This window comes from Fukomys damarensis, unplaced genomic scaffold (genome assembly GCF_012274545.1).
Source record: "Fukomys damarensis isolate Sample0158 unplaced genomic scaffold, DMR_v1.0_HiC HiC_scaffold_12, whole genome shotgun sequence".
In the NCBI taxonomy this organism is placed as follows: Eukaryota; Metazoa; Chordata; class Mammalia; order Rodentia; family Bathyergidae; genus Fukomys; species Fukomys damarensis.
Genome location: NW_022900924.1, coordinates 19478383 through 19498094, shown reverse-complemented (window position 1 = coordinate 19498094; position 19712 = coordinate 19478383). Strand labels below are relative to the sequence as shown.

The 19712-nt window shown below is 62.6% G+C and overlaps 1 protein-coding gene across 1 annotated transcript in view; it reads left to right on the top strand.

Moving 5' to 3' along the window:
- The window catches only part of Ncor2 (nuclear receptor corepressor 2), an 80521-nt gene that overhangs the window by 45674 nt on the left and 15135 nt on the right, over positions 1-19712 (top strand). Inside the window, exons 17-28 of the mRNA XM_033762684.1 lie at positions 225-367; positions 3542-3689; positions 5135-5185; positions 5808-6399; positions 12865-12985; positions 13414-13582; positions 15774-15938; positions 16715-16854; positions 17087-17189; positions 17348-17452; positions 17628-17731; positions 18667-18817. Of these exons, the coding sequence (XP_033618575.1) occupies positions 225-367; positions 3542-3689; positions 5135-5185; positions 5808-6399; positions 12865-12985; positions 13414-13582; positions 15774-15938; positions 16715-16854; positions 17087-17189; positions 17348-17452; positions 17628-17731; positions 18667-18817 (1992 nt within the window). The remainder of the gene's footprint in view (positions 1-224; positions 368-3541; positions 3690-5134; positions 5186-5807; positions 6400-12864; positions 12986-13413; positions 13583-15773; positions 15939-16714; positions 16855-17086; positions 17190-17347; positions 17453-17627; positions 17732-18666; positions 18818-19712) is intronic.

Below are 19712 nucleotides of genomic sequence, written 5' to 3'. Positions count from 1 at the left end.
GCATCTCTAGGGTCTGCGCAGCTGCACCTGCATTGGGGCCGGTCAGCAGCTCTCACGCTGGCAGAGGGAGGCCAGTGTGTCCATAGCCAGACGTGGCCTGGTCGGGTCCCTCTGCCAGTCGCCCTGTCTGTTCTGGGGCTGGGGGCCCAGCACTGCTTCCTCGGTAGCCCTCTGGGGCCTGGCCTCACCCATGCCCTCACTGCCGCCTCCACTGCCGCCTGCAGGCCTCCTGGAGCACGGCCGGAACTGGTCAGCCATCGCCCGCATGGTGGGCTCCAAGACCGTGTCGCAGTGTAAGAACTTTTACTTCAACTACAAGAAGCGGCAGAACCTGGACGACATCCTGCGGCAGCACAAGCTGAAGATGGTGAGTCCGGGCCGGCCGCCTCCCCACTCCAGGCTCTGCACCGGTTGCCCCTGGCCGCCGTCTCCTCCCTCCTGGCCCCCCACGCCTGCCTGCCCTCAGCACCGGCAGCTCAGGTCCTGGTGGGCCCGGCTGTGACTCAGCCAGGAATCCCGGCGTCAGCGCCTTGGAATGAAGACGCGGGCAGAGGAGCACGAAGCTCCCCGCCCGCCTCACGGGATGGGGCTGCAGCGGGAGGGACGGATCTGGGGATCTGGGGGGCAGCGGGCCTCACCCGCTTCCTCCGCAGCTGCTCTGGGGCCGGGGGCTAGCAGGGAGGCCCTGCTACTGCCTGCTGTCCCCATCTCCCCTTCCCTGTCTTGTCTCCTCTGAGAAACTGAGGCTCTGCCAGGCTCCTGAGTGAACCCTTAGCTACCCTTCAGACTGCCTGCGCCCACATCGTCCCTGGCCGAAAGTAGTGCAGTGCTGCCCCCGCCCCACGCAGCTGTCAAGGCCAGGGCAGTGTGCGCGTCACAGCACGTGTGGCCACCGCTCCACGGGCGCTCAAGGACCCCCTCCCGGCCCTGCGTGTGTCTGGCTGCACAGGTCCCGCCCCACTTGATCCCATGTGGCCTGGGTTTCCCGGGTGTGGGTGTGGCTCGGTGCACAGGGCGGGCAGGGGAGGGGACCAGGCTCCATGTCCCCAGGCACACAAGTCCTCCTGCCCGTCTCCCCGCAGCCCCTCACCAGCTTTCTGGAGGGAGGGTCTCAGCCTGCTAGTTCCGTGTCTGTGTGACTCTGGCAGTGGCATCTGCCTGCCTCGGTTTCTCCACCTGAGTAAAAGAGCAGTAGACTTAGCCATGCAAGGCCACGTGAGGAAGGGACTGGGGCATGCGTGGGGTCACTGCCCACCGCCCCGTGCCTGGCTCCTTCATAGTTCAGAGCTCCCTCCTTGTTCCCGGAGTGTGGCAGGCCCAACCACAGCTGTGTGTAACAACAGCCACATGGGTGAGGATATGGACTTGGCCACCCCGTGCCTCAGTTTCTCCACCTGTGAAGTGGGGGTAGCATTAGCACCCACCATGCTGGGCCATTGTGCATGAGGTCTACAGAAGAGGCAGCTCATCGCCAGCCCTACAGCGTGAACCACAGCAATGCCTGCGGCAGCCCAACGCAGACAGGCAGGCTGGTGCCCTGGCTCCTTCTTTCCTGCGCTTGCTCATCCCTTCAGGCGGAGGTGCACCCCCAATTCTCCTGCAGTCTTGCTGTGCTTCAGGGCAGGGCCGTGTGTGTAGCGGGCAGAGGCGTAGGGGGTTCTGCTGAGCATTGCTGACCTGGATCTTGGGAGCCATGGCAGGCGTTAGAGTGCAGGGGTCACCCACTGGGGCTCAGCTGACAGTCGCCCTCACATGGGTTTCAGTCCAAGTGGACACGCCAGGCTGGTCAGGAGGGCACCCTGTTCCCCACCTAAGCTCTCAGGTGGCTGTGTGGCCGGAAGCCCAGGGGCAATGTGGCCAGGAGGGACAGAGACCAGGGTGCCATCTGCGGCTGTGAGTTGGAGTCTTGCCCGCTGAATGCCAGAGAGAAATGGGGAGCAGAGGCCAGGACTGGGGCGCTAAGTCGGATCCCACTGGGCTGCGGGGTGACCTGGCTTACAGGCAGGCGGAAGAGAAGCCCCGAACTCAGGGCCATGGGTGGGAGGCCAGGTCCTGGCACCCTGAAGCCCTGGCGGCCACCCTCCAGCTGTGCAGGAAGGGGGACGACAGGGTCAGTGCTGTCCCCGCCTGCCTCACCCCAGCCTGGCCTCAGCAGGAAGCGGTTAAGGGTGGCAGAACAAGCCGGTTCACATACCCTGGGCACCAGTGCCCAACCTTTCCCCTCACATCTGCAGCCCAGGCGTGGGGGACCCCCACACCTGTGCTGTGGGTCTGTAGGAGGTGGCTCTGCATCTCTGAGCCATTGTCCCTGCCTGGGAGGTTGAGGCCGCCTATGAGTGCCTCCCCTGTTGGGCAGGGCTCCCACTGTGGTCGGGACACCACCGAGAACAGACAGGCGCTGACCCCCGTCCCAGTGTGGGAGGTGAGGCTGCCCAGATCAGATGTGTGGGAAATGATCCAGAGGGAGGAGCTTTGCTGGTTCAGATGGAGCTCAGGGAAGATGCCAAGGATGGATGAGGGGGCAGGGGAGCAGCTGTGCAAAGGCCCTGTGGTGGCCACACCAAGCAGACAGGGCAGTGGGGCAGAGGGTGTCTTGGGGAGGAGGTGGGACCCAGATCGCCAGCATGCTGGCCGTGTGGATGGGGGCTTGGGGGCTCTTTCCAGGTTCTTGGGTGACCCCTCATTTGCAGAGTGAGGTGTCCCAATTGAATACCTGGAAATGAATGGCACAGTGGGTGCTTGTGCAGGATCGCCCACTGAGCTCTCCAAGGCCTTGTCTGCTTTTAAAGTAGATCAGGAAGGTGGGAGCCCACAGTGCGCCCTTTGGAACTGACAGCTGCAGTCTTCTGTGCCTGGACAGGCAGGGTCCCCACCTGCAGGGACCTAGGACTGGGGTGCCCTTAGGCATCTCGGGGTTCAGTCAGATATCCCACCTGACAATTGGGATTATTCCATGATTGGGTTTAGCAGGGCTGTCGGCACCCAGGCATCTCGGGGCCCCCTTCTCCTTTCTGGACCAGGCTGGGGTGGGCACTATGCCGGGGCTTAGCTCGCCGAAGCGAACCCTGGTCCCCCGCTGACCCCGGCGCACTGCCTCACCTGCTGCTTCAGAGCCTGGGAGGTGCTCAGCAAACCTGTGCGCCTCGGCTGGGGTGGGGCTGGGGGAGAGAGCGCAGTCTGAATGGAAGGCTTTGCTCTGTGGGTCTCTGTTGCTGACACCGCAGGGCCTTCGCACGCACAGTTCCACGCCACCAGCCCTCTGACAGTCCTGTCCCCCTGGCGACCTCTCTGAGGACTGTCAGGCCTTGGATAGCTCGGTGAGGGGTACGGGCTGATGGAGCGTTGGGGCAGGGGCACTCTCGGCCTCCAGGATGTTGAGGCAGCCAGGCTGGGCCCAGAGCATGTCCAGGACATGGCAGAGAATGAAGTCCTGGGTAAAAACAGCTATCTGTGTGCTTGGCCACTGAGGCCTGGCTGAGGTGTGGGGTGTCCCCGGGCAGGCAGCCAGACCCTGCACTCACCCCTGCTATCCTGTGCCCAGGAGAAGGAGAGGAACGCACGGAGGAAGAAGAAGAAAGCGCCAGCTACAGCCAGTGAGGAGGCCGCCTTCCCACCCGTGGTGGAAGACGAGGAGATGGAGGCGTCGGGTGCCAGCGGGAACGAGGAGGAGATGGCTGAGGAGGTGGAAGGTGAGGGCAGGTGCCGGAGCAGCCGCTGGGCTGCGAGAGGATGGGAGGTGACCTCTTAGCTCTGTTCCCCAACACACCTGGGCCTCCCCTCGCCGAGAGAGCCTCACCTGTGTGAATGAGGAGGGCAGTGGCAGCCACAACGGGAGTTGAGGTCAGCCTCTCCAGGGGAAGTTGGGCCTACACTGTCCTGAGCCCCCACACCAGTGACCATAGCACCTTGGACAGCCTTGTTGATACCTGGTCTCTTGTGGCGCTGAGGTTAGAACCCAGGCCTTCACTCTTGAGCAACATTTCCAGCTCTTTTTTTATTTTGAGACAGGTTTTTACTAAATTACCCAGGCTGGCTTGAACTTAGGATCCCCCTGTCTCAGCCTTCTAAGTGACCACTCCAGTCACCTTATTCCACCCTGTCCCCAGGAAGCCGAGGTTGTCCCTGCCTCTGGGCTCTGCGTGTGGTGAAGGGACACGGAGGGCCTGGCCATGTGCAGCCCAGTCCCTATTTCCAGGGCAGGTGGATGGTCGGTCCCCAGCTGCCATGGCCCGAGTCACGGCCGTGTCTGCAGCCGATGACCCTGCTGTGGGTCTCCTGCCGCGACTGGGCCAGGCGAAGGGATCCCCACAGGCCTTGTATCTGGCAGGAATGAGGAGCCAGGGCGAGTGTGTCCCCTGCGTGTGACCCGGGTTTGTGTCAGGCACAGGGTGGAGGCAGGAGCGGGCAGTAGTGAGCTCCCGGCTACCTGGGGTCGCACTGGGGAGGAGGTGGCGGCCGGGCTGGCCTCACAGCTGAGCCTGCTGTGCCCATCAGGATGAAGAAATGGAGGCTGGGACAGGAGAATGGCCGTGGCAGTGGGGTCACAGTGTGGGCACAGCCGGGGATGGAGAGGCCCAGCCCGCTGGCCGTCACGTGGGGTCCCTCCTTGGGACGAGGCCAACGGGCCAGAGCCTGTGGCTGCCACACATCAGGGCAGACGCAGCCCGTGAGACCTCTGCCTTCCTTTTGTCCTTGCAGGGTTTCCGGTGCCTGCTGTGCGCAGCCCTTTGCCAGGGCCTGGGCACACCTGGCACAAGTGGTCCTCACCCTCTGCCCTCCCCTACTCTCTGTTCAGGGGTGGGGCCGTGTCCCAGAGTTGGAACCGCCCACTGGGTGCCCCGAGGGCCTCCTGAGAGCGACCACCACCCACGGGGCCTGGACCCCACCCAGCAGCAGCATGGCTATCACCTGCGGAGTGGGGTGGCCAGCACCAGGGACAAGGACTCCCAGGGTCGACGTTTCTGTGCCCTTGCTGGGAGGTCTTGGGCGCCCCTGAGCCCCCACACCTGTTTGCTCGTCTGCAAGCGGGTTGAGGACTGTCCTCCTGGCGCCTGCCTGCTCGGCCCTCCTCCGGGTCCCGCTCCGTGTTGCTTGCTGCCCCGTGGCCTCTGACTCTGCTGTAACTTCCTTCCAGCCTTGCCGGCCCCCGGGAACGAGGTCCCCAGAGGGGAATGCAGTGGCCCAGGTAGGGATCTGGCTGGGGCGGGAAGGCTGGCCTGAGGGCGGGGTCTTCAGCGGCAGCCCCTCCAGGGAGCAGCCCTGCCTGTGGGAGCTGCCTCTGCACCTACTGCCTGCACCATCTGGGGTTTGTCCTGTGTCTCGCTGCACTGCCCGTGCCTGGTGACCCTGGTCATCTCAGACTGGAGCACACTAAACCCCGAGACGAGGCCACAGTGGGCTTTAGGGGTGGAGCCGGGTATCCTTGCCCTGGCCGGGACTTGAATCCCTGAAGCCCAGCAGGGGTGCGGCGGGCGGGGTCCTTGTGGTGTCGATGGTGGCACAAGGGCCCCGTGCTGTCGGCTCCCTGCCTCCACCCTGCAAGGCAGGACCAGGGTTCTCTCTGCTCTGTAGATGGGGAAACTGAGGCCAAGAATGGCCTTTGTGTCCCTCTGTGCGTGGCCCTTCCAGCCAGTCCTAGGGCGAGGCCCAGGGAGTGGGGACCCCTGGAAGAGGGTGTGGCCATGGGCACCTGCCAGCTGCTGTCCCGGAAGTCACCCTGGGGCCATCAGGACAGGCGTCAGGCGTGAGGATGTCGGGCTCCTTTGGGAGTGTTTGCATTTCTCACCTCTGTCTCTCATCCTGCACAGCCACTGTCAACCACAGCTCGGACACAGAGAGTGTCCCCTCCCCACGGGCCGCTGATGCTGCCAAGGAGCCGGGGCCCAGTGGACCCAAGACCCTGCCTGCCCCGGGCCCCGACGGACCTCCCGCCCCACCGCGCACACCACCGCCAGAGGATCCCCCTGCCCCTGCGGAGTCTGCCCTGGGCCCTGAGGCCAGCGGCGCCCCCACATCCCCAGCGGCCCCCTCGTCGCCTGCTGCATCTGCTTCCCCTCTGGTCCCCAAGGAGGAGGAGGAGGCCGTGGCAGTCACGATGCCCCTAGCTGAGGATGGGGAGGAGCAGAAGCCCACGGCTGGGGAGCTGGCCGAGGACCCTGTGAAGATGGAGGAGTCTGGGGCCACCCCCGAGGAGCTGGCCAAGAGCGAGGGCACCCAGGATGCGGACACAGTGGACAACGCTGAGGGGACGCCCGAGGGCCTGCTCAAGGCCGAGAAGAAGGAGAGCACCGTGGGCAAAGCCCCTGCCCCCAAGGGCTCGGGCACCCCCCAGGACAGCGACTCCAGCGCCACTTGCAGCGCCGATGAGGTCGACGAGCCAGAGGGAGGTGACAAAAGCAGGTGAGTGCGGTCTGGCAGCAGCCCGGTTCGCAGCCTGGTGCCGCCGAATAGCCTGGGATCTGGACCCGGACACCCAGGCCCACGGAAGCCCGGAAGGAACCAGCCCCCCGTGGCAGTGGCGTCCTCTCCCCGTGCCTGCCTGGACTTCCTTCCTGTACGATCACCGTCATGGGCCCTGTGCCCCCTGGCCTGGGTGAAAAGGCCCCGTGCTGCTCTACGCTACTGCAGTTGTGGCGGGTGCAGACATCCAGCCGGCCGTGCCTGGCTCTCGGAGCTGCAGGTCCTACCCAGGGCAGCAGGAACCCTTGGGGCCCCTGAGATGCTGGCTGGGGCAGAGGTGCAGGCAGGAGGTGACCACAGTTGTGCCCAGGATGGCGATGGAGATGCCCAACCATTGGTGGCACTGGGCACAGTGGAAGCTGCTGATCTGAGAGGCCGGGGGTGACCTGGAAGGACCCCGTGCCAGCCTGTTTGGGGTTTGTCCCTTTGCTCCCGTCTATGCTCAATGTGGGGGCCTCCAGATTTTAACTGTTTTCCTCTCGGATGCTCCAAAAGCCCAAGGCCTGGTGCAGACCCGGGGCGCCTGACTCAGCGGCCATGAGGTGCTCCAGGGAGAGCTGAGGCCACCCGCTCCCATCTGGATGAGGTGGGCTCTTTTCCAGAAGCAGGCTGTCCCCTTCTTTTGACTGTAAACAGTGTGCTCTGTTTTCTCTCTGGGCGAAGCCCTTGTGTCCGCCTGGGGCCACGCTGAAGGGGGAGGTCCTAGGTGCACAAGGTCCAGAGCGCCCTGGGGCCCGCGTTCCTCTCGAGAAGTGACCCACATGGCCCTGCCCCACGTCCCTGGGGACGGCCACCTGTGGGACCCCTGGCCTGTGGCCCTCGGGATGCAGAGGTTGGGGCATGTGGCAGGGGAACTACCCCACCTCTCCTGGCCGGGGACCTTGGGCCCACGTTGGTGCCCAGTGGGAAGCATTCGGAGCTCACAGGTGCTGTGCCGATGGGTGAGGTCATGCTTGGGACACTCGCAGCCTGCGGGGCTGGAGAGAGCGGGTGCTGCCTGGAATCTGGGGCCCCTCTGGCCAGGCCTGGTGCTCACAGCCTCTACCCTCTCCCCTGCACCCCAGCCAGGGATGTGTCCTTCCTCCCAGCTGGGTCTGGCATGCGTCCACCCTGTCCTGATGTCCAGCTCTGCCCCCAGGGGACAGCCCTGGGCTGGGAGTCAAGACACCTGGCGGCCACGCCCCGCCTGACTGGGCCAGTCCCCGCCTTGGGCCGCTTCATCCTCTCGGGCAGCAGGGCTGGACTCGGGCTGACCTCTTCCTGGCAGACAGCCTGCCCCTCTGCACCGACCAGGACTGCCCATGGCCAGGCGGTGTCTGGACTCAGGGCATCAGAGAGCCCCTGGGACGGGTGGGCCCCACAGCCCCAGGGCCTGGCCACCCGCCCACTGCCCCAGCCCAGTGAACTCTGTGAGCTTGTCGCCACCCACCACTGTGGAGAGAGGACCACCCTCGCCCCCCCCCAGAGGTAGAGGCCTTGATTCAGGTCCCTGGCCGCCTGCCTGGCCCGTACCATCTCCCAGAGTAGGGCGCGTCAGTGCCTCCCAGCAGGTGGCCTTGAGAAAGTCCCTTCCCGCCTCAGTTTCCGATCAGCAAGCTGGGAGAGGTCCCCTGCAGGTTTGGTGCCTGCAGAGCTGAGTTACAGCTGTGGATGCCAGCCCCGGCCAGGTGCATGGGGGCCCGAGGGGATCTGCTGGCCAGGGTGCCCTCCCCACGGTGGCAGCCTCCTTCCTTTCTCAAGGAGGAAAGTGAGGCACACTTAGCAGGGAGGTGAATCTGCAGCACGGGTGGGTGGCGGCCCAGCCACTCTGCTCTGCCAGGGCACCGTGCCAGGCCCCGCCAGCCCCTCCCCTCCATCCTCCAGAGAGGAGATAAAAGCTCTGTCTTCCGGAGAACAAAGGCGAGGGCAGGAGCGAGCAGGTGGGCCAGCCAGGGGCTCCGAGGAAGCCAGTCCCCACCTGAAGAGGTGAGGCTCTGAGTGCCAGCCTCCTGCCCTCTTGGCCTCCATCGGCAGCTGTGCCACCTGGGACTTCAGCCCCGCAGGCCTGGGCTTTGCAACCAGAATCCTGTGGTAGATGCTTTCCCCACTCACCCTGGAGAGACTGGAGGCCCTCTATACCCCTCCTATACCCTCGCGTTCCTGCCCCACTGTGGAGGCGCTCACGAGAAAGAGGTCTAGTCAGGCACAGTGGTACACGACTGCCATGCCAGCCCTCAGGAGTCTGAGGCAGGAGGATTTCTATATCCAAGTCATCCCGAACCCTACAGCAAGTTTGAAGTTGGGCTGGGGTAGAATAAGACCTTGTCTCAGACAGATAGAGGGACCCCGGCTCTGAGTGGCTGGTGCTGGTGTGTTACAGGCAGTCTCTGCTTGGGGAAGAAGCCCCGGTGAAACTGAGGCAAGAGAGAGCACTCAGGCCCCAGTCGGCGTGGGGCAGAATGTGCTATAAAAATAGACTTGCAATCTCTGTAGAGGTGCATTTACAGGCAGACACAAGTTTGAATCTCAGCTTGGAGTTTGTCTCTCAGGCCTCTGCGCCTCTGTGTAGGAAGTAGGGCGTGTTCCCGTCTTTACTGCCCCTGGGGTGCTGGCTGCACCTCTCCCCGCTGCTCCTGGGCTGTGAGCAGTGCGGGACGTGGCCTGCCGTGGTCCCTGGGTTGCCCGGCCGCCTCAGTGCCGCCTTCCTTGTTTCCTTCTGCGGGCACAGCGGGGGGAGCCCCAGGCCTCCGACTCTCTTTAAAACCTTTTTCCCATTATTTTATTTATTTTTAAAAGTCCGCGTTTGCACAGTCGGGTGATCCCGTTGCGGGGAGTTGGCCCATGTGCATAGCAGCCTTGCTTCTGTCCACTTCCCCTCTCCCCACTCCACCTCTCCGTCCCCTGCCCGCTTGGTGAAGCTCTGTCTCCTTACTCCCTGTCACCTGCCTTTTATTTTGCTCTTTGTTTATACTTTGGGTTTCTCATATAAGAGAAACCGTGTGACATTTCAGCTCACGTCTCTGATTTATTTCACTTAACATTGTGCTCCCAAGGTGCACCCATTCCCCTGCAGATGACTCGAGTCTACCCTCCCTTATGGCACAGTAGTTCTCTGTGGTGTGTAAATACCTGATTGTTTTATCTGTTCATCTGCTGATTTATGGCTATAAAGACTGCTTCCAAGATTTAGCTATGAGAGTTGTTTTCATAAACGTAGGTGTGCGTGTGGCCCTGTAATACAACATCTTGGACTCTTCCAGGAAGATACGGGGAGGGGAATAGCTGGGTCAGAGGGGATCTAGTTTTAGTTTTTAGAGGACTCCCCGCCCTGTTTTCCTCATGGTTGTCCTACCTCACCTTCCCACGAACAGTGCAGGAGGAATCCGTTTGCCCCACAGCCTCACCAGCATTTGTTATTAGATTTGTCGTTATTTGGTGATGGCCATTCTTTCTACAGTGAGGTGGAATCGCAGTGTTTATTGTGCATTTCTCTAAGGGCCGGTGATGTGCAGCATTTTTTCATGTGTTTATTGGCCATTTATACTATGTCTGTAAAGCATCTGTTCGTTTCTCTTGCCCATTTTTTGATTAGGTCTTTATTTTGGAGGGGCCTGATTTTTTTCAGTTCCTTTTATATTCTTGATGTGAGGAGTAGCTGGCAGTTTTTTGCCCTGTTCTATGGATTGTCTCTTCATTCTGTTGGCTGTTCATTTTCTGTGCAGAAGCTTTTTAATTTGCTGTGATCTCATTTGTTGATTCTTGGTGCTATTTCCTGAGCAACTGGGCTCTTTTCAGAAAGTCCTGTCCTCCACCCGTGGCATTGGGTGTTTCACCTGTCGTGTGTTTGACTTCTGCGGGTTGAATGTTTCTGTTTTAACGTTGAGATCTTTGGTCTGTTTTGATTTTACTTTAGTGCGTGGTGAGAGACATGGGTCTGGACTCACCCCCCTCTTCGGCACATGGACAGCCAGTTTCCCCAGCACCATTTATTAAAGGGGCTGTCTGCCCTCCGCTGTGTGTTTTTTGGCCCCTTTGTCAAAGATCAGAGAGTTGAATGTGCTTGGGGTTGTTTCTGCATCTTCCGTTCTGTTCCACTGATCCCCAGGTCTGTTTTTGTGCCAGTGCCATGCTGTTTTAATCACTGTAGCTTTATAATATGACTCCAGGATTGTGATGCCTCCTCCTTTGCTCTTTTTCCTAGTACTGTGGTTTTCATTGTTGAGGTCTTTTACTTCCTCAGGTTAGTGGAGTATCTCATTTTTCTTGGTGCTGCTGTGAGTGGCATTTGCCCAATTTCCTCTTCCTCTGTAGGTTCATCGGTGTACAAGAATGCTGTGACTGTTGTGTGTGGAGTTTTGTATCTTAGTCTGTTGCTCACTCATTGCTCAGTTGGTATTAATTCTGTGAGTCTTTGGTGCACTTTTTGGGTCTTCTGTGTAAAGGATCACGTCACCTGCAAGTAACGGTGACCCCACTTCCTTCCTTTCCTGTGCTCACGCCTTGTATTTCTTCTTTGCCTAGTTGCTCTGACTGATATCTCATGTGGTGGTGAACAGGAGTGGAGATAGTGGGCATCTTTTGACTTGCCTCTGAGTTGAAGGGGAAGGGTTACAGTTTTCCTTGTTTAATATGATGTCAGTAGATTGGTCATAAATGGCTTTTACCAGATTGAGATAAGGTCCTTGTGTACCTATTTTCTTCAGTGTTTTGTTTTAATCACAGCGCATGCTGGTTTTGTCAGAGGTTCTTTCCGTGTCTATGAGATGGTTGTGTGAGTCTTGTCACATGTGTATTGATTTGCGTGTGCTGAGCCACCTGCATCCCTGGGACGGAGCCGCTTGGTCCTGACTTATGATCTTGTTGATGATTTGCGGCGCTGTTTACTGTACCTTATGGGAGATTTTTGTGTCCATACTCATCAGAGAGCTTGGCCTGTGGCTCTCTTGCTCAGATCCCATCGGGCTGCAAAGTTGGGTCAGTGGCAGTTTGCGGGGCTGGCCTGGCATGCGCCCACCCTCGGAACCACCCCAGGCTGGAGGGCGCCTGCGGGTCAGGTTTGAGGAGCTGGGGGCTGTCTTCCGGCCAGGCTGCAGGAGCCAGGGCTGCAGTGCCTGCGGAGTATGCCGCGTGGTCCAGGACAGGTGGCGTCTCCAGTGGCCCTGGCTTGGGGCATTTGGCCCCAGGGAGGCAAGTGGAGCTGGGGGCTAGAGAGCCAGAGGCACAGCGTGAGGCCGGGCGGGCCCGGGGTGCTCCTGGCAGAGCCGAGTCTGGACAGCAGTGGAAAGGAGGAGCGAAGCAGTGGCGCAGGCTGGCGGGGCAGGGTGACCTTCCTTCATCCGACCCCACCTGCAGGCCGAGGGCAGCCTGTGGCTCCCGCTTGGCTGGGATGTGGCAGGTGTGGGTGAGGGGCTGGGACCCGCAGTAGTGGCCGGTCACATGCTGCGGTCCTGCCACGGCAGGGAGGAGGATGGGCGCCTGCAGGGCTCTGCAGACCCTGCGTCAGCCCTGCGCATCCTCCGGGAGGTAGCCATGGCTGCCCCAGAGGCAGTGTCTGTGGCTGCCGTGTGTGTGGTCAATGCCTCCCTTGGCTGTGCCCGCTGGTCGGGTTCCAGGCTGCTCTCCTGGCCGGCATTTGTCTCTGAGCCGACTCTCAGGGCCTGGGGCAGAGGCCAGGTCCGGGGTCCCCTGGTAGAGGTGCTGTGCCTGCTTGGAGACTTCCTGGAAATCTGTTTCCTGAAGGTGGCAGCCCCTGCAGCCCGGGGTGGGGGCTCTTGGTGGCAGGGAGCGGTGCTGTCTCTGTGATTGGTGGCTGGCGTGCCCGTCGCACCCGCCAGGCCATAGGAAATCTGTGGCCCTCTGCTTCTGTCTCACATGGGGCACAAGGACAAGAGAGTCCGGCCCAGGGTGCGGCTCCCTACCGCCTCTTCCCCCTGGCAGAGTTGAGTTGGCTGCGTGCCCACAGCCCTGCCCTGGCCCCGAGCTGGATGTTGGGGTAACGAGTCTCCCCAGAATCTCCCCTCCACCACCGTCTGGTTGAGTCTTCAGCAGTCGGTCTGCTCCTGGAGGCCTGTGGCGTCGGCGCCGACTCTGGCTTCTCCGGGATTTTCCTCGCCCGCAGCCATCTGGGGACTTTGGATCCTGGCCTGGGCCTCCGGCCATGCCTGGCTTCCGGGCCTCTGGCTGGGTTGGAGACCATCTTGGCCCTGGCGGGGCCTGCGTGGCCTGGAAAAGGACTCTGCTCTTCCCAGTCCGTTCCTCAGCGTTGGCTGGGGGGCCCCTGGACGCTCACCCCTGCTGTCAGGGCTTCTCTGGCCAGCGCCAATCCAGGGCCAGGGTGACGGGCTGGGCCCCGCCCCAGGGCGTCCTGCTCATGACCTGAATCTGCCAAAGGCGGGGCCTGGCCTGACGTGCCTCTCCCTGCCACAGGCTGCTGTCCCCTAGGCCGAGCCTCCTCACCCCAGCTGGTGACCCCAGGGCCAGTGCTTCACCCCAGAAACCATTGGACCTGAAGCAGCTGAAGCAGCGTGCAGCTGCCATCCCGCCCATCGTGAGTGTTGGGGTGTAGGGGTGGACTGGGGTCTGTACCTATGGCTGCTCTGTGCTCCTGCATTTGCTTCCTGCACAAGTCTCCATGGAGACAGGCGGGGTGGGGCAGGGAAGGAAGCGAAGGGAGAGGGGTGTGGGGTCTTCTCATCTCTACACCCCCAGTAGTCCCTTAGGCCAGATACGTGTGGGATCTCCCAGTTCTGATCCTGGGCCCTATGGGGGACCCTCAAGGGGCGCCTTCCAGGAGCCCAGCAGTTCTGAGTCCTCCAAGGAATTTGGGGTGCAAGGCCGGAGCAGGGCAGCTAGGATGGGCCCGTTTCTGAGATGGGCGACTTCCCTGTGCCAAGACCCCTGGCCCCACTGGTGAACCCGGGCCACGAGCTGACGTCTGTGGCCCTGGGTGCCATCTACGCCGGCTCCCTCCAACAGGTTGCCAAGGCCCACGAACCCCCCCGGGAGGATGCGGCAGCCCCTCAGCTGGCTCCCGCTGCCCCGCCACCCCCGCAGCACCTGCAGTCCGAGGGCGACGCCTCCCAGCAGCTTGGCAGCAGCCCACGGGGCAAAAGCAGGAGCCCCGCACCCCCCGGCGAGAAGGAAGGTACGTGAGTGGGTTAGGGGCATCGGCCGTCGTCAGTCTGAGCCGGGTGGGGCAGGCAGAGACGCGGTGCGCCCTGGGCTGGCGTCTGGTGTCCTGTGGCCTCTGGTGAAGTTCTGCCCGGGTCCTGGCCCCTGTCTGGTCCCAAGTCATCAAGCCTGTGTCCCCAGTAGCCACCTGCCCGGCTCAGCCTGGCACATGGCCGGTGCTGTTGGCACACGGTGTCCCCACCGGAGCTCCCCAGGCTCCTGCCAGCTGCTGCAAGCATCCAAGGAAGCAGGATCTCCTGGGCTGCAGCAGTCGAATGCTTGTTCCAGGACAGAGCAGAGCTGTCCCCAAACTGGCTCCTTGCCGGCTGCTGGCCTGAGGCCTTCCACGCAGGCACTTGTCTGACACCCAGGGTAGCCCGCGGCCACTGGACCAGGACACCCTGCCCAGCCCTACCTGGGCAGTGGGGATTCAGCCCCTGGGCAGTGGCAGGCACAGGGGGTTTGGGCAGGGCAGGAAGCATGGGAAGAATGTAGCTAGTGCTCCATGTAGCAGGCACAGCATGTGCAGAGGCCCTGGGGTAGAGATTGCTTGGGTTATGGGGAGGAGCCAGGCAGTGTGGTGGCTGAGAGAGGATGGCAGAGGTCAAAGAAGGAAATGTGACCTGATGGTGCAGGGCCTCACAGGCTGTAGGAGAGAGGGTTTTGGGTCAGGAGAAGAGGACGCTGCTGGGAGGCTTTTGTGTGTGTGTGTGTGTGTGTGTGTGTGTGTGTGTGTGTGTGTGTGTGTGTGTGTGTGTGTGTGTGTGTGTGTGTGCGCGCGCGCGCGCGCAATCGATCTGTGTCTCAGAAACCTCTCTGGTTCCTGTCAAAGTGAGAGGACCGCGGGGGCTGGAGTATGGGAACAGAAGGCCCGGCACTATTTCCCGGGCAGCGGCAGAGGCAACCAGGACTTCACAGGTGGCCATGGAGGTGGGAGGAGGGGATGGATTCAGAGTTCATTCCTGAGGGGCGGCCTCTGGGCTGCCATCTGGCGAGGGGGGATAAGGGCTCAGAGGGTACTGCAGAACAGTGGGAGGTGGGGTGTCGTGTCCACACCCAGCCAGGGCCAGCCAGCGTCTGCAGGGCCAGCCGCCCTCAGGGAGCATGAGCTGCCAGCCCACGGTTTCTATGCTGGTGCGGGGCCAGCATCTTGGTGGGGCTGGGTCCACACCATTTCCTGGACTCGCTGCCTCGGGACCTGTGCACCTGGCTTTAGGCACCAGAGCCTTAGTCACATGGCCTGCTTTGTGCCGGCCCCCAGGGGGCGTGAATCTGATGTCCAGTGCTGCCTCTCCGCTTTCAGCGAGAGCCCACCTTGCTCCCATGTGCCCCAGCCCTGCCATGCTAGTCTCTCGGGCTCCTCTGGCCCTGCCGAAGAAACAAGCTGTCCGTCGTTTTCCCAGCTGCCTGCCGGGCCTGGCCCTGCACCGAGACCATGCCTGGGCACACAGGGCGGGCACCAGAGCAGCCAGACTTTGCAGTATGCCACTTCCCTTGGGGGCTGGCGAGGATCCCCACACCTGCCACCCCTGGCACAAGCTCAGGGGCAGCTCAGGCTCCTGCTTAAGGCTGTGCCATGCAGGCCTTGCCACTGGATCTACGTGCTCTCCTGCCTATCCCACAGGGGCCTTTGGTGTCTGTGCCTGCCTCACAACCGGCTCCTCCCCAGTGTTGGCCCTCCTGGGCAGTCCAGTGGGGGTGGTTAGCCGCAAATGGCATGGGACACCCCAGGCCCGAGGGCCAGGGCTGTCATTCCCTTGCCCTTCCCATGGCAGTGCAGTCTGACCTGGGCTGCTGGCTGGACCTGCTCAGCTTCTGTGTGTCAGACGGGCACGGTGGTCCTTTCCCGGAGGCGGTGGGGCGTGGGCAAGCCCATGCTTTGGTGGCACCAGAGAGCCGATGGGGCTCCGGCTCCGATACGCCTGCACGCTGACAGTATCGAGTCTACACCTCTGGTCCTTGAGCTCAGGGTGACTGAGAGCCCCAGCCTGGCCCGAGACTCATGTCAGTCCCTGTGTTACTCACAGCATCTCAGGGACATGGGCAGTGTCCAGGCCATCAAAGGCCTCTGGGTTGCAGCCTGGACCCCATCCTGGTTTGGGGATTTTGGGGTCCCCAGGGGCAGCCAGGCATCACCTGACCTCCCACCCACTTCATGTGCCCAGCAGAGAAGCCCACGTTCTTCCCAGCCTTTACGGCCGAGGGCCAGAAGCTGCCTGCAGAGCCGCCTTGCTGGCCGGTGGGCCTGCCCTTCCCTGTGCCCCCGCGCGAGGTGATCAAGGCCTCTCCTCATGCCACGGACCCCTCTGCCTTCTCCTACGCGTCCTCTGGTGAGTGTTCGGCCCTACTGGGCTCCTCCACGACCACCCGCAGGCCCACAACACCTCTGAACCCTGCTGTCCCCTTGCCCACCGCACTCGCGAGACAGATGCCCACCTGGCCTCCCCCTGGGCTCAGGTGCTCCTGTGGCTCCCCGCTGCCATCACATCCATTAGCTCTGCAGATTTCTGAAAACCTCAGATCCCCCCACCCCAGTGGATCATTTGGCCCATCGGCTCTAGGATCCTCCCCATACAGTTCTGAGTCAGGGCACAATGGTGCCTGATGCCTGTGCCATGAGGCTGGGTCTGAGGGCATCCTGGGCTCTCCAGGCCTGCTGGGCTCAGCCAGGGCTGACCCAGATTGAGGAGAGGCCAGAGGAGGACAGGAAAGGCACACCCAACAGGGGAACGGCACGTGCAAAGGCCCAGAGGCAGGAAGGAGTGGGTAAAGCTTGAGGACCCAACCAGACTGCCATGGCAGTGGCTTGGTGGAGCCATGTTGGGGCCAGTCTATCCTAAAGGCAGTAGGGAGTCATTGATAGTTCACGGCAGAAGAAGGGTATGAGTTGCAGACTTCTGAAGAGATCGGCAACCAGAGGGTGAAGTGGGAACAAGGATGCAAGTTTGGGGGACTGCACAGGGCCTGAGCAGCAGAGTGGGAGGAGGAGGTGGAGTCGGAATGGGGACTTGGACACCAGGGCTGGGTGCAAAAATGCATGCAGAGTACCCTCTGGTGGCCGTGGGCGATGACGTGTGGTTCCCTCAGACAGCCCTGTGTCCTGCAGGCCACCCGCTGCCCCTGGGCATGCATGACGGCGCCCGGCCCGGCCCCCCACGCCCACCCACCATCTCCAACCCGCCACCCCTCATCTCTTCCACCAAGCACCCTGGAGTCCTTGAGCGGCAGATGGGGGCCACCTCCCAGGTGAGTGGGTGAGGGGCGTGGGCGCCACCGCTCCCAGAAGGCTGCGGGCTCTGCACCTGCTGAGCTGCACGTGGTCACCAGGGGAGGTGGGACCAGGCCGGACAGCTCAGGAGAGTGGCTTCGCCGGCCTGGGCTCCATGGAACAAGGTGGTGGCATAGGCTGGGCCGGTGTGCCCTGTGCAAGGCCTGTAGGGCCCTGCTGGCCACGACTGTGAGCCACCTCTGCCCACAGGGGATGTCGGTGCAGCTTCACGTCCCCTACTCTGAACACGCCAAGGCCCCGGTGGGCCCCGTCACCATGGGGCTGCCCCTCAGCATGGACCCCAAGAAGCTGGGTGAGGACCTGAGTCCAGACCCGGGGTCCTTTGTGGCTCCGGCTGCCCATGTGGGGTTGGGGGTGGACTCGGGTACAGCTGGGGGTCCCCAGCAGTTAGGGTGGGTGGGCAGGCTCCCTGCCGGGGTGTGGGCTCACTCCTCTCGCTGCTGCCCCCAGCGCCCTTCAGTGGAGTGAAGCAGGAGCAGCTGTCCCCCCGGGCCCAGGCCGGGCCCCCCGAAAGCCTGGGTGTGCCTATGGCCCAAGAGACGTCTGTGCTACGAGGTGAGGCCCCACGCTGCCCTGAAGCCTCCCCGGGGATCTAGGCATCCGCGGGCAGGTGGTCCCCCCTGCCCTTCCTAGCCACTGCCTGTGAGACCAGAGCGGGATCTCGGGTGGCTCTTGGGCCTGAGGGCCCTGGAAGGGCGCAGACCCCACAACCACATCTCCCGTCTTCCAGGGACGGCTCTGGGCTCCGTGCCCAGTGGCAGCATCACCCGGGGCATCCCCAGCACGCGAGTGCCCCCTGAGAGCCCTGGCACCTACCGAGGCTCCATCACTCATGTAGGTACCGGGGGTGGCGGGTGCAGGGTCAGACCGTGCAGCAGAGCAGGGTGATGGCAGAGGGGCTGCTGTGGCTGCCGATGTGCTGGAGTCCCTTAGGCCAGCAGGGAGGGTGCGGGGTGCAGGAGGCTCAGGAAGTAGAGTGAGCAGAGACGGAGGGGGTGAGTCCTGGGTGTGTGGCAGTGGCAGGCTTATGTTGGGCGTGCACACACCTGCTCGTTACCAGTGGAACCTGAGGCCACATGAGTGTGAGACTCGGATGGCGACAGGTGCTCTCTCCTCTGCCCTTCCTAACTGGACACCCCTCCCAGCCTGCACCCTCCCGGTGACGGGGCTCCCTGAAGTGTCCCCAAGTGTGATATCCATGTGCTCTGCCCTAAGCACGGTATCACAGGGCCATGTGGAGCCCCAGGAGGTACAGGGCGGGGAGGTGACCTGACGCAGGCACCCCAGGACTTGGGGAAAACTGCCCTTTGGGCAGATTCTAGGGCCTTTCTGGGACCACCCTATAGTCACCAGGCAGGAGGCCCCTGTGGCTGGCGTTCATACGTCTATGCCCTCCACTGTGTGCTGCTCGCTGTGCGGAGCCTTGGCTGCATCTAGTGGTGCAGCTTGGAGTATCTGGGGTGAGGGCCAGGGGTGCCCCAGTGCCAGGCCAGGATGGTCAGGGCTGAGCCTTAGGGTTGGCCCAACCTGGGCGCTGGTCCTGGTCTGGGGAAACCAGGTGTGTGCTGTGTGGTCCCGGCACCTAGCAGGAGCTGTTGACAGCCAAAAGCCCCACAGGGGGATGGGGTCCCCACTCTGGCCCCCAAGAACCAGGAGCCCCTGTTTGAAGCCCCTAGGCCTCCCCATGCCCAAAGGGGACGGGAGAGCGGTATGGGGTGGAGTGCGCTGCACTGGCCTGCTTGCCGTGCGTCACAGCGTCCTCCCTGCAGGGCACCCCAGCTGACGTGCTGTACAAGGGCACCATCACCAGGATTGTGGGGGAGGACAGCCCTGGCCGCCTGGACCGGGCCCGTGAGGACGGCCTGCCCAAGGGCCACGTCATCTACGAGGGCAAGAAGGGCCACGTGCTGTCCTATGAGGGTGAGCGCGGGGTGCAGGCGGGACTCGAGGAGCACCGGGGAGCCGGGCTTGTCTGGTCACGTGACGTTTCCTGGGGCCAGCCCTGTGCCAGGCCCTGGGACACCACGAGGACTTGAAACAGGCCTGTCTCCACCTCACCAGCTCCCAGCTCCCCACACGGGAGAGACCCCACATCACAGGCAGCCTCGACTGGTCAGAGAGAAGGTGGGGAGCCTGGCTAGGGTCCGTCCCGAGAGCAGCAGAGGAGAGGGGCAAAGCCATGCCTGGGCCCTTCTGCTCAACCCTGCTGCTTCCAAGAGGGGCGGCAGGGGCTACACTGTCCCCAAAGGGTGCAAACCAGCTGAGGGTCAGGTTGGCCCCAGCCCTGTGCCTTGACCCTGCTGTCCTAAGGTCTGGGTACCAGATCCAGGGAGCCTGGGGCAGCATTGGGGATGGGGTAGAAGTGAGCTTCCTGGTAGGCAGGCGTGGGTGCCGGTCACGGGCTGAAGCCTTCTTTGGCGCTGATAACTGTGCCCTATCATGGCCTCTTCCTGTTCTGGGGCCAGGCCCGGGTCTTCCTGTGTGCCCAGGGATGTGGGGCTGGGGACCTCCAGCAACGGGCAAGGTGGGCGGTCAGCCTGCATCCCACAAGTGTCAGAACTGGGCAGCTGTTGTCCCCTCTGAATCTACTCTCCTCCCCACAGCTGGGCCCTGCTCTTCCTGGGTTTGACTGTGGGACCTCTCGCCTGTGCCCAGGGCCTCAGATGCAGTGGGAAAATGAGGGGTTCTGTGGGCAGTGTCAGCCAGACAGGCGTAGGAGCGGAAGCCAGGGCTCCTGCAGCCCCGCCCCTCTGCTAGGACTGGCGTGCGGGTGCCTCTGGGTGCGCACGGGGCTGGGCCTCACCTGCCGCGCGGT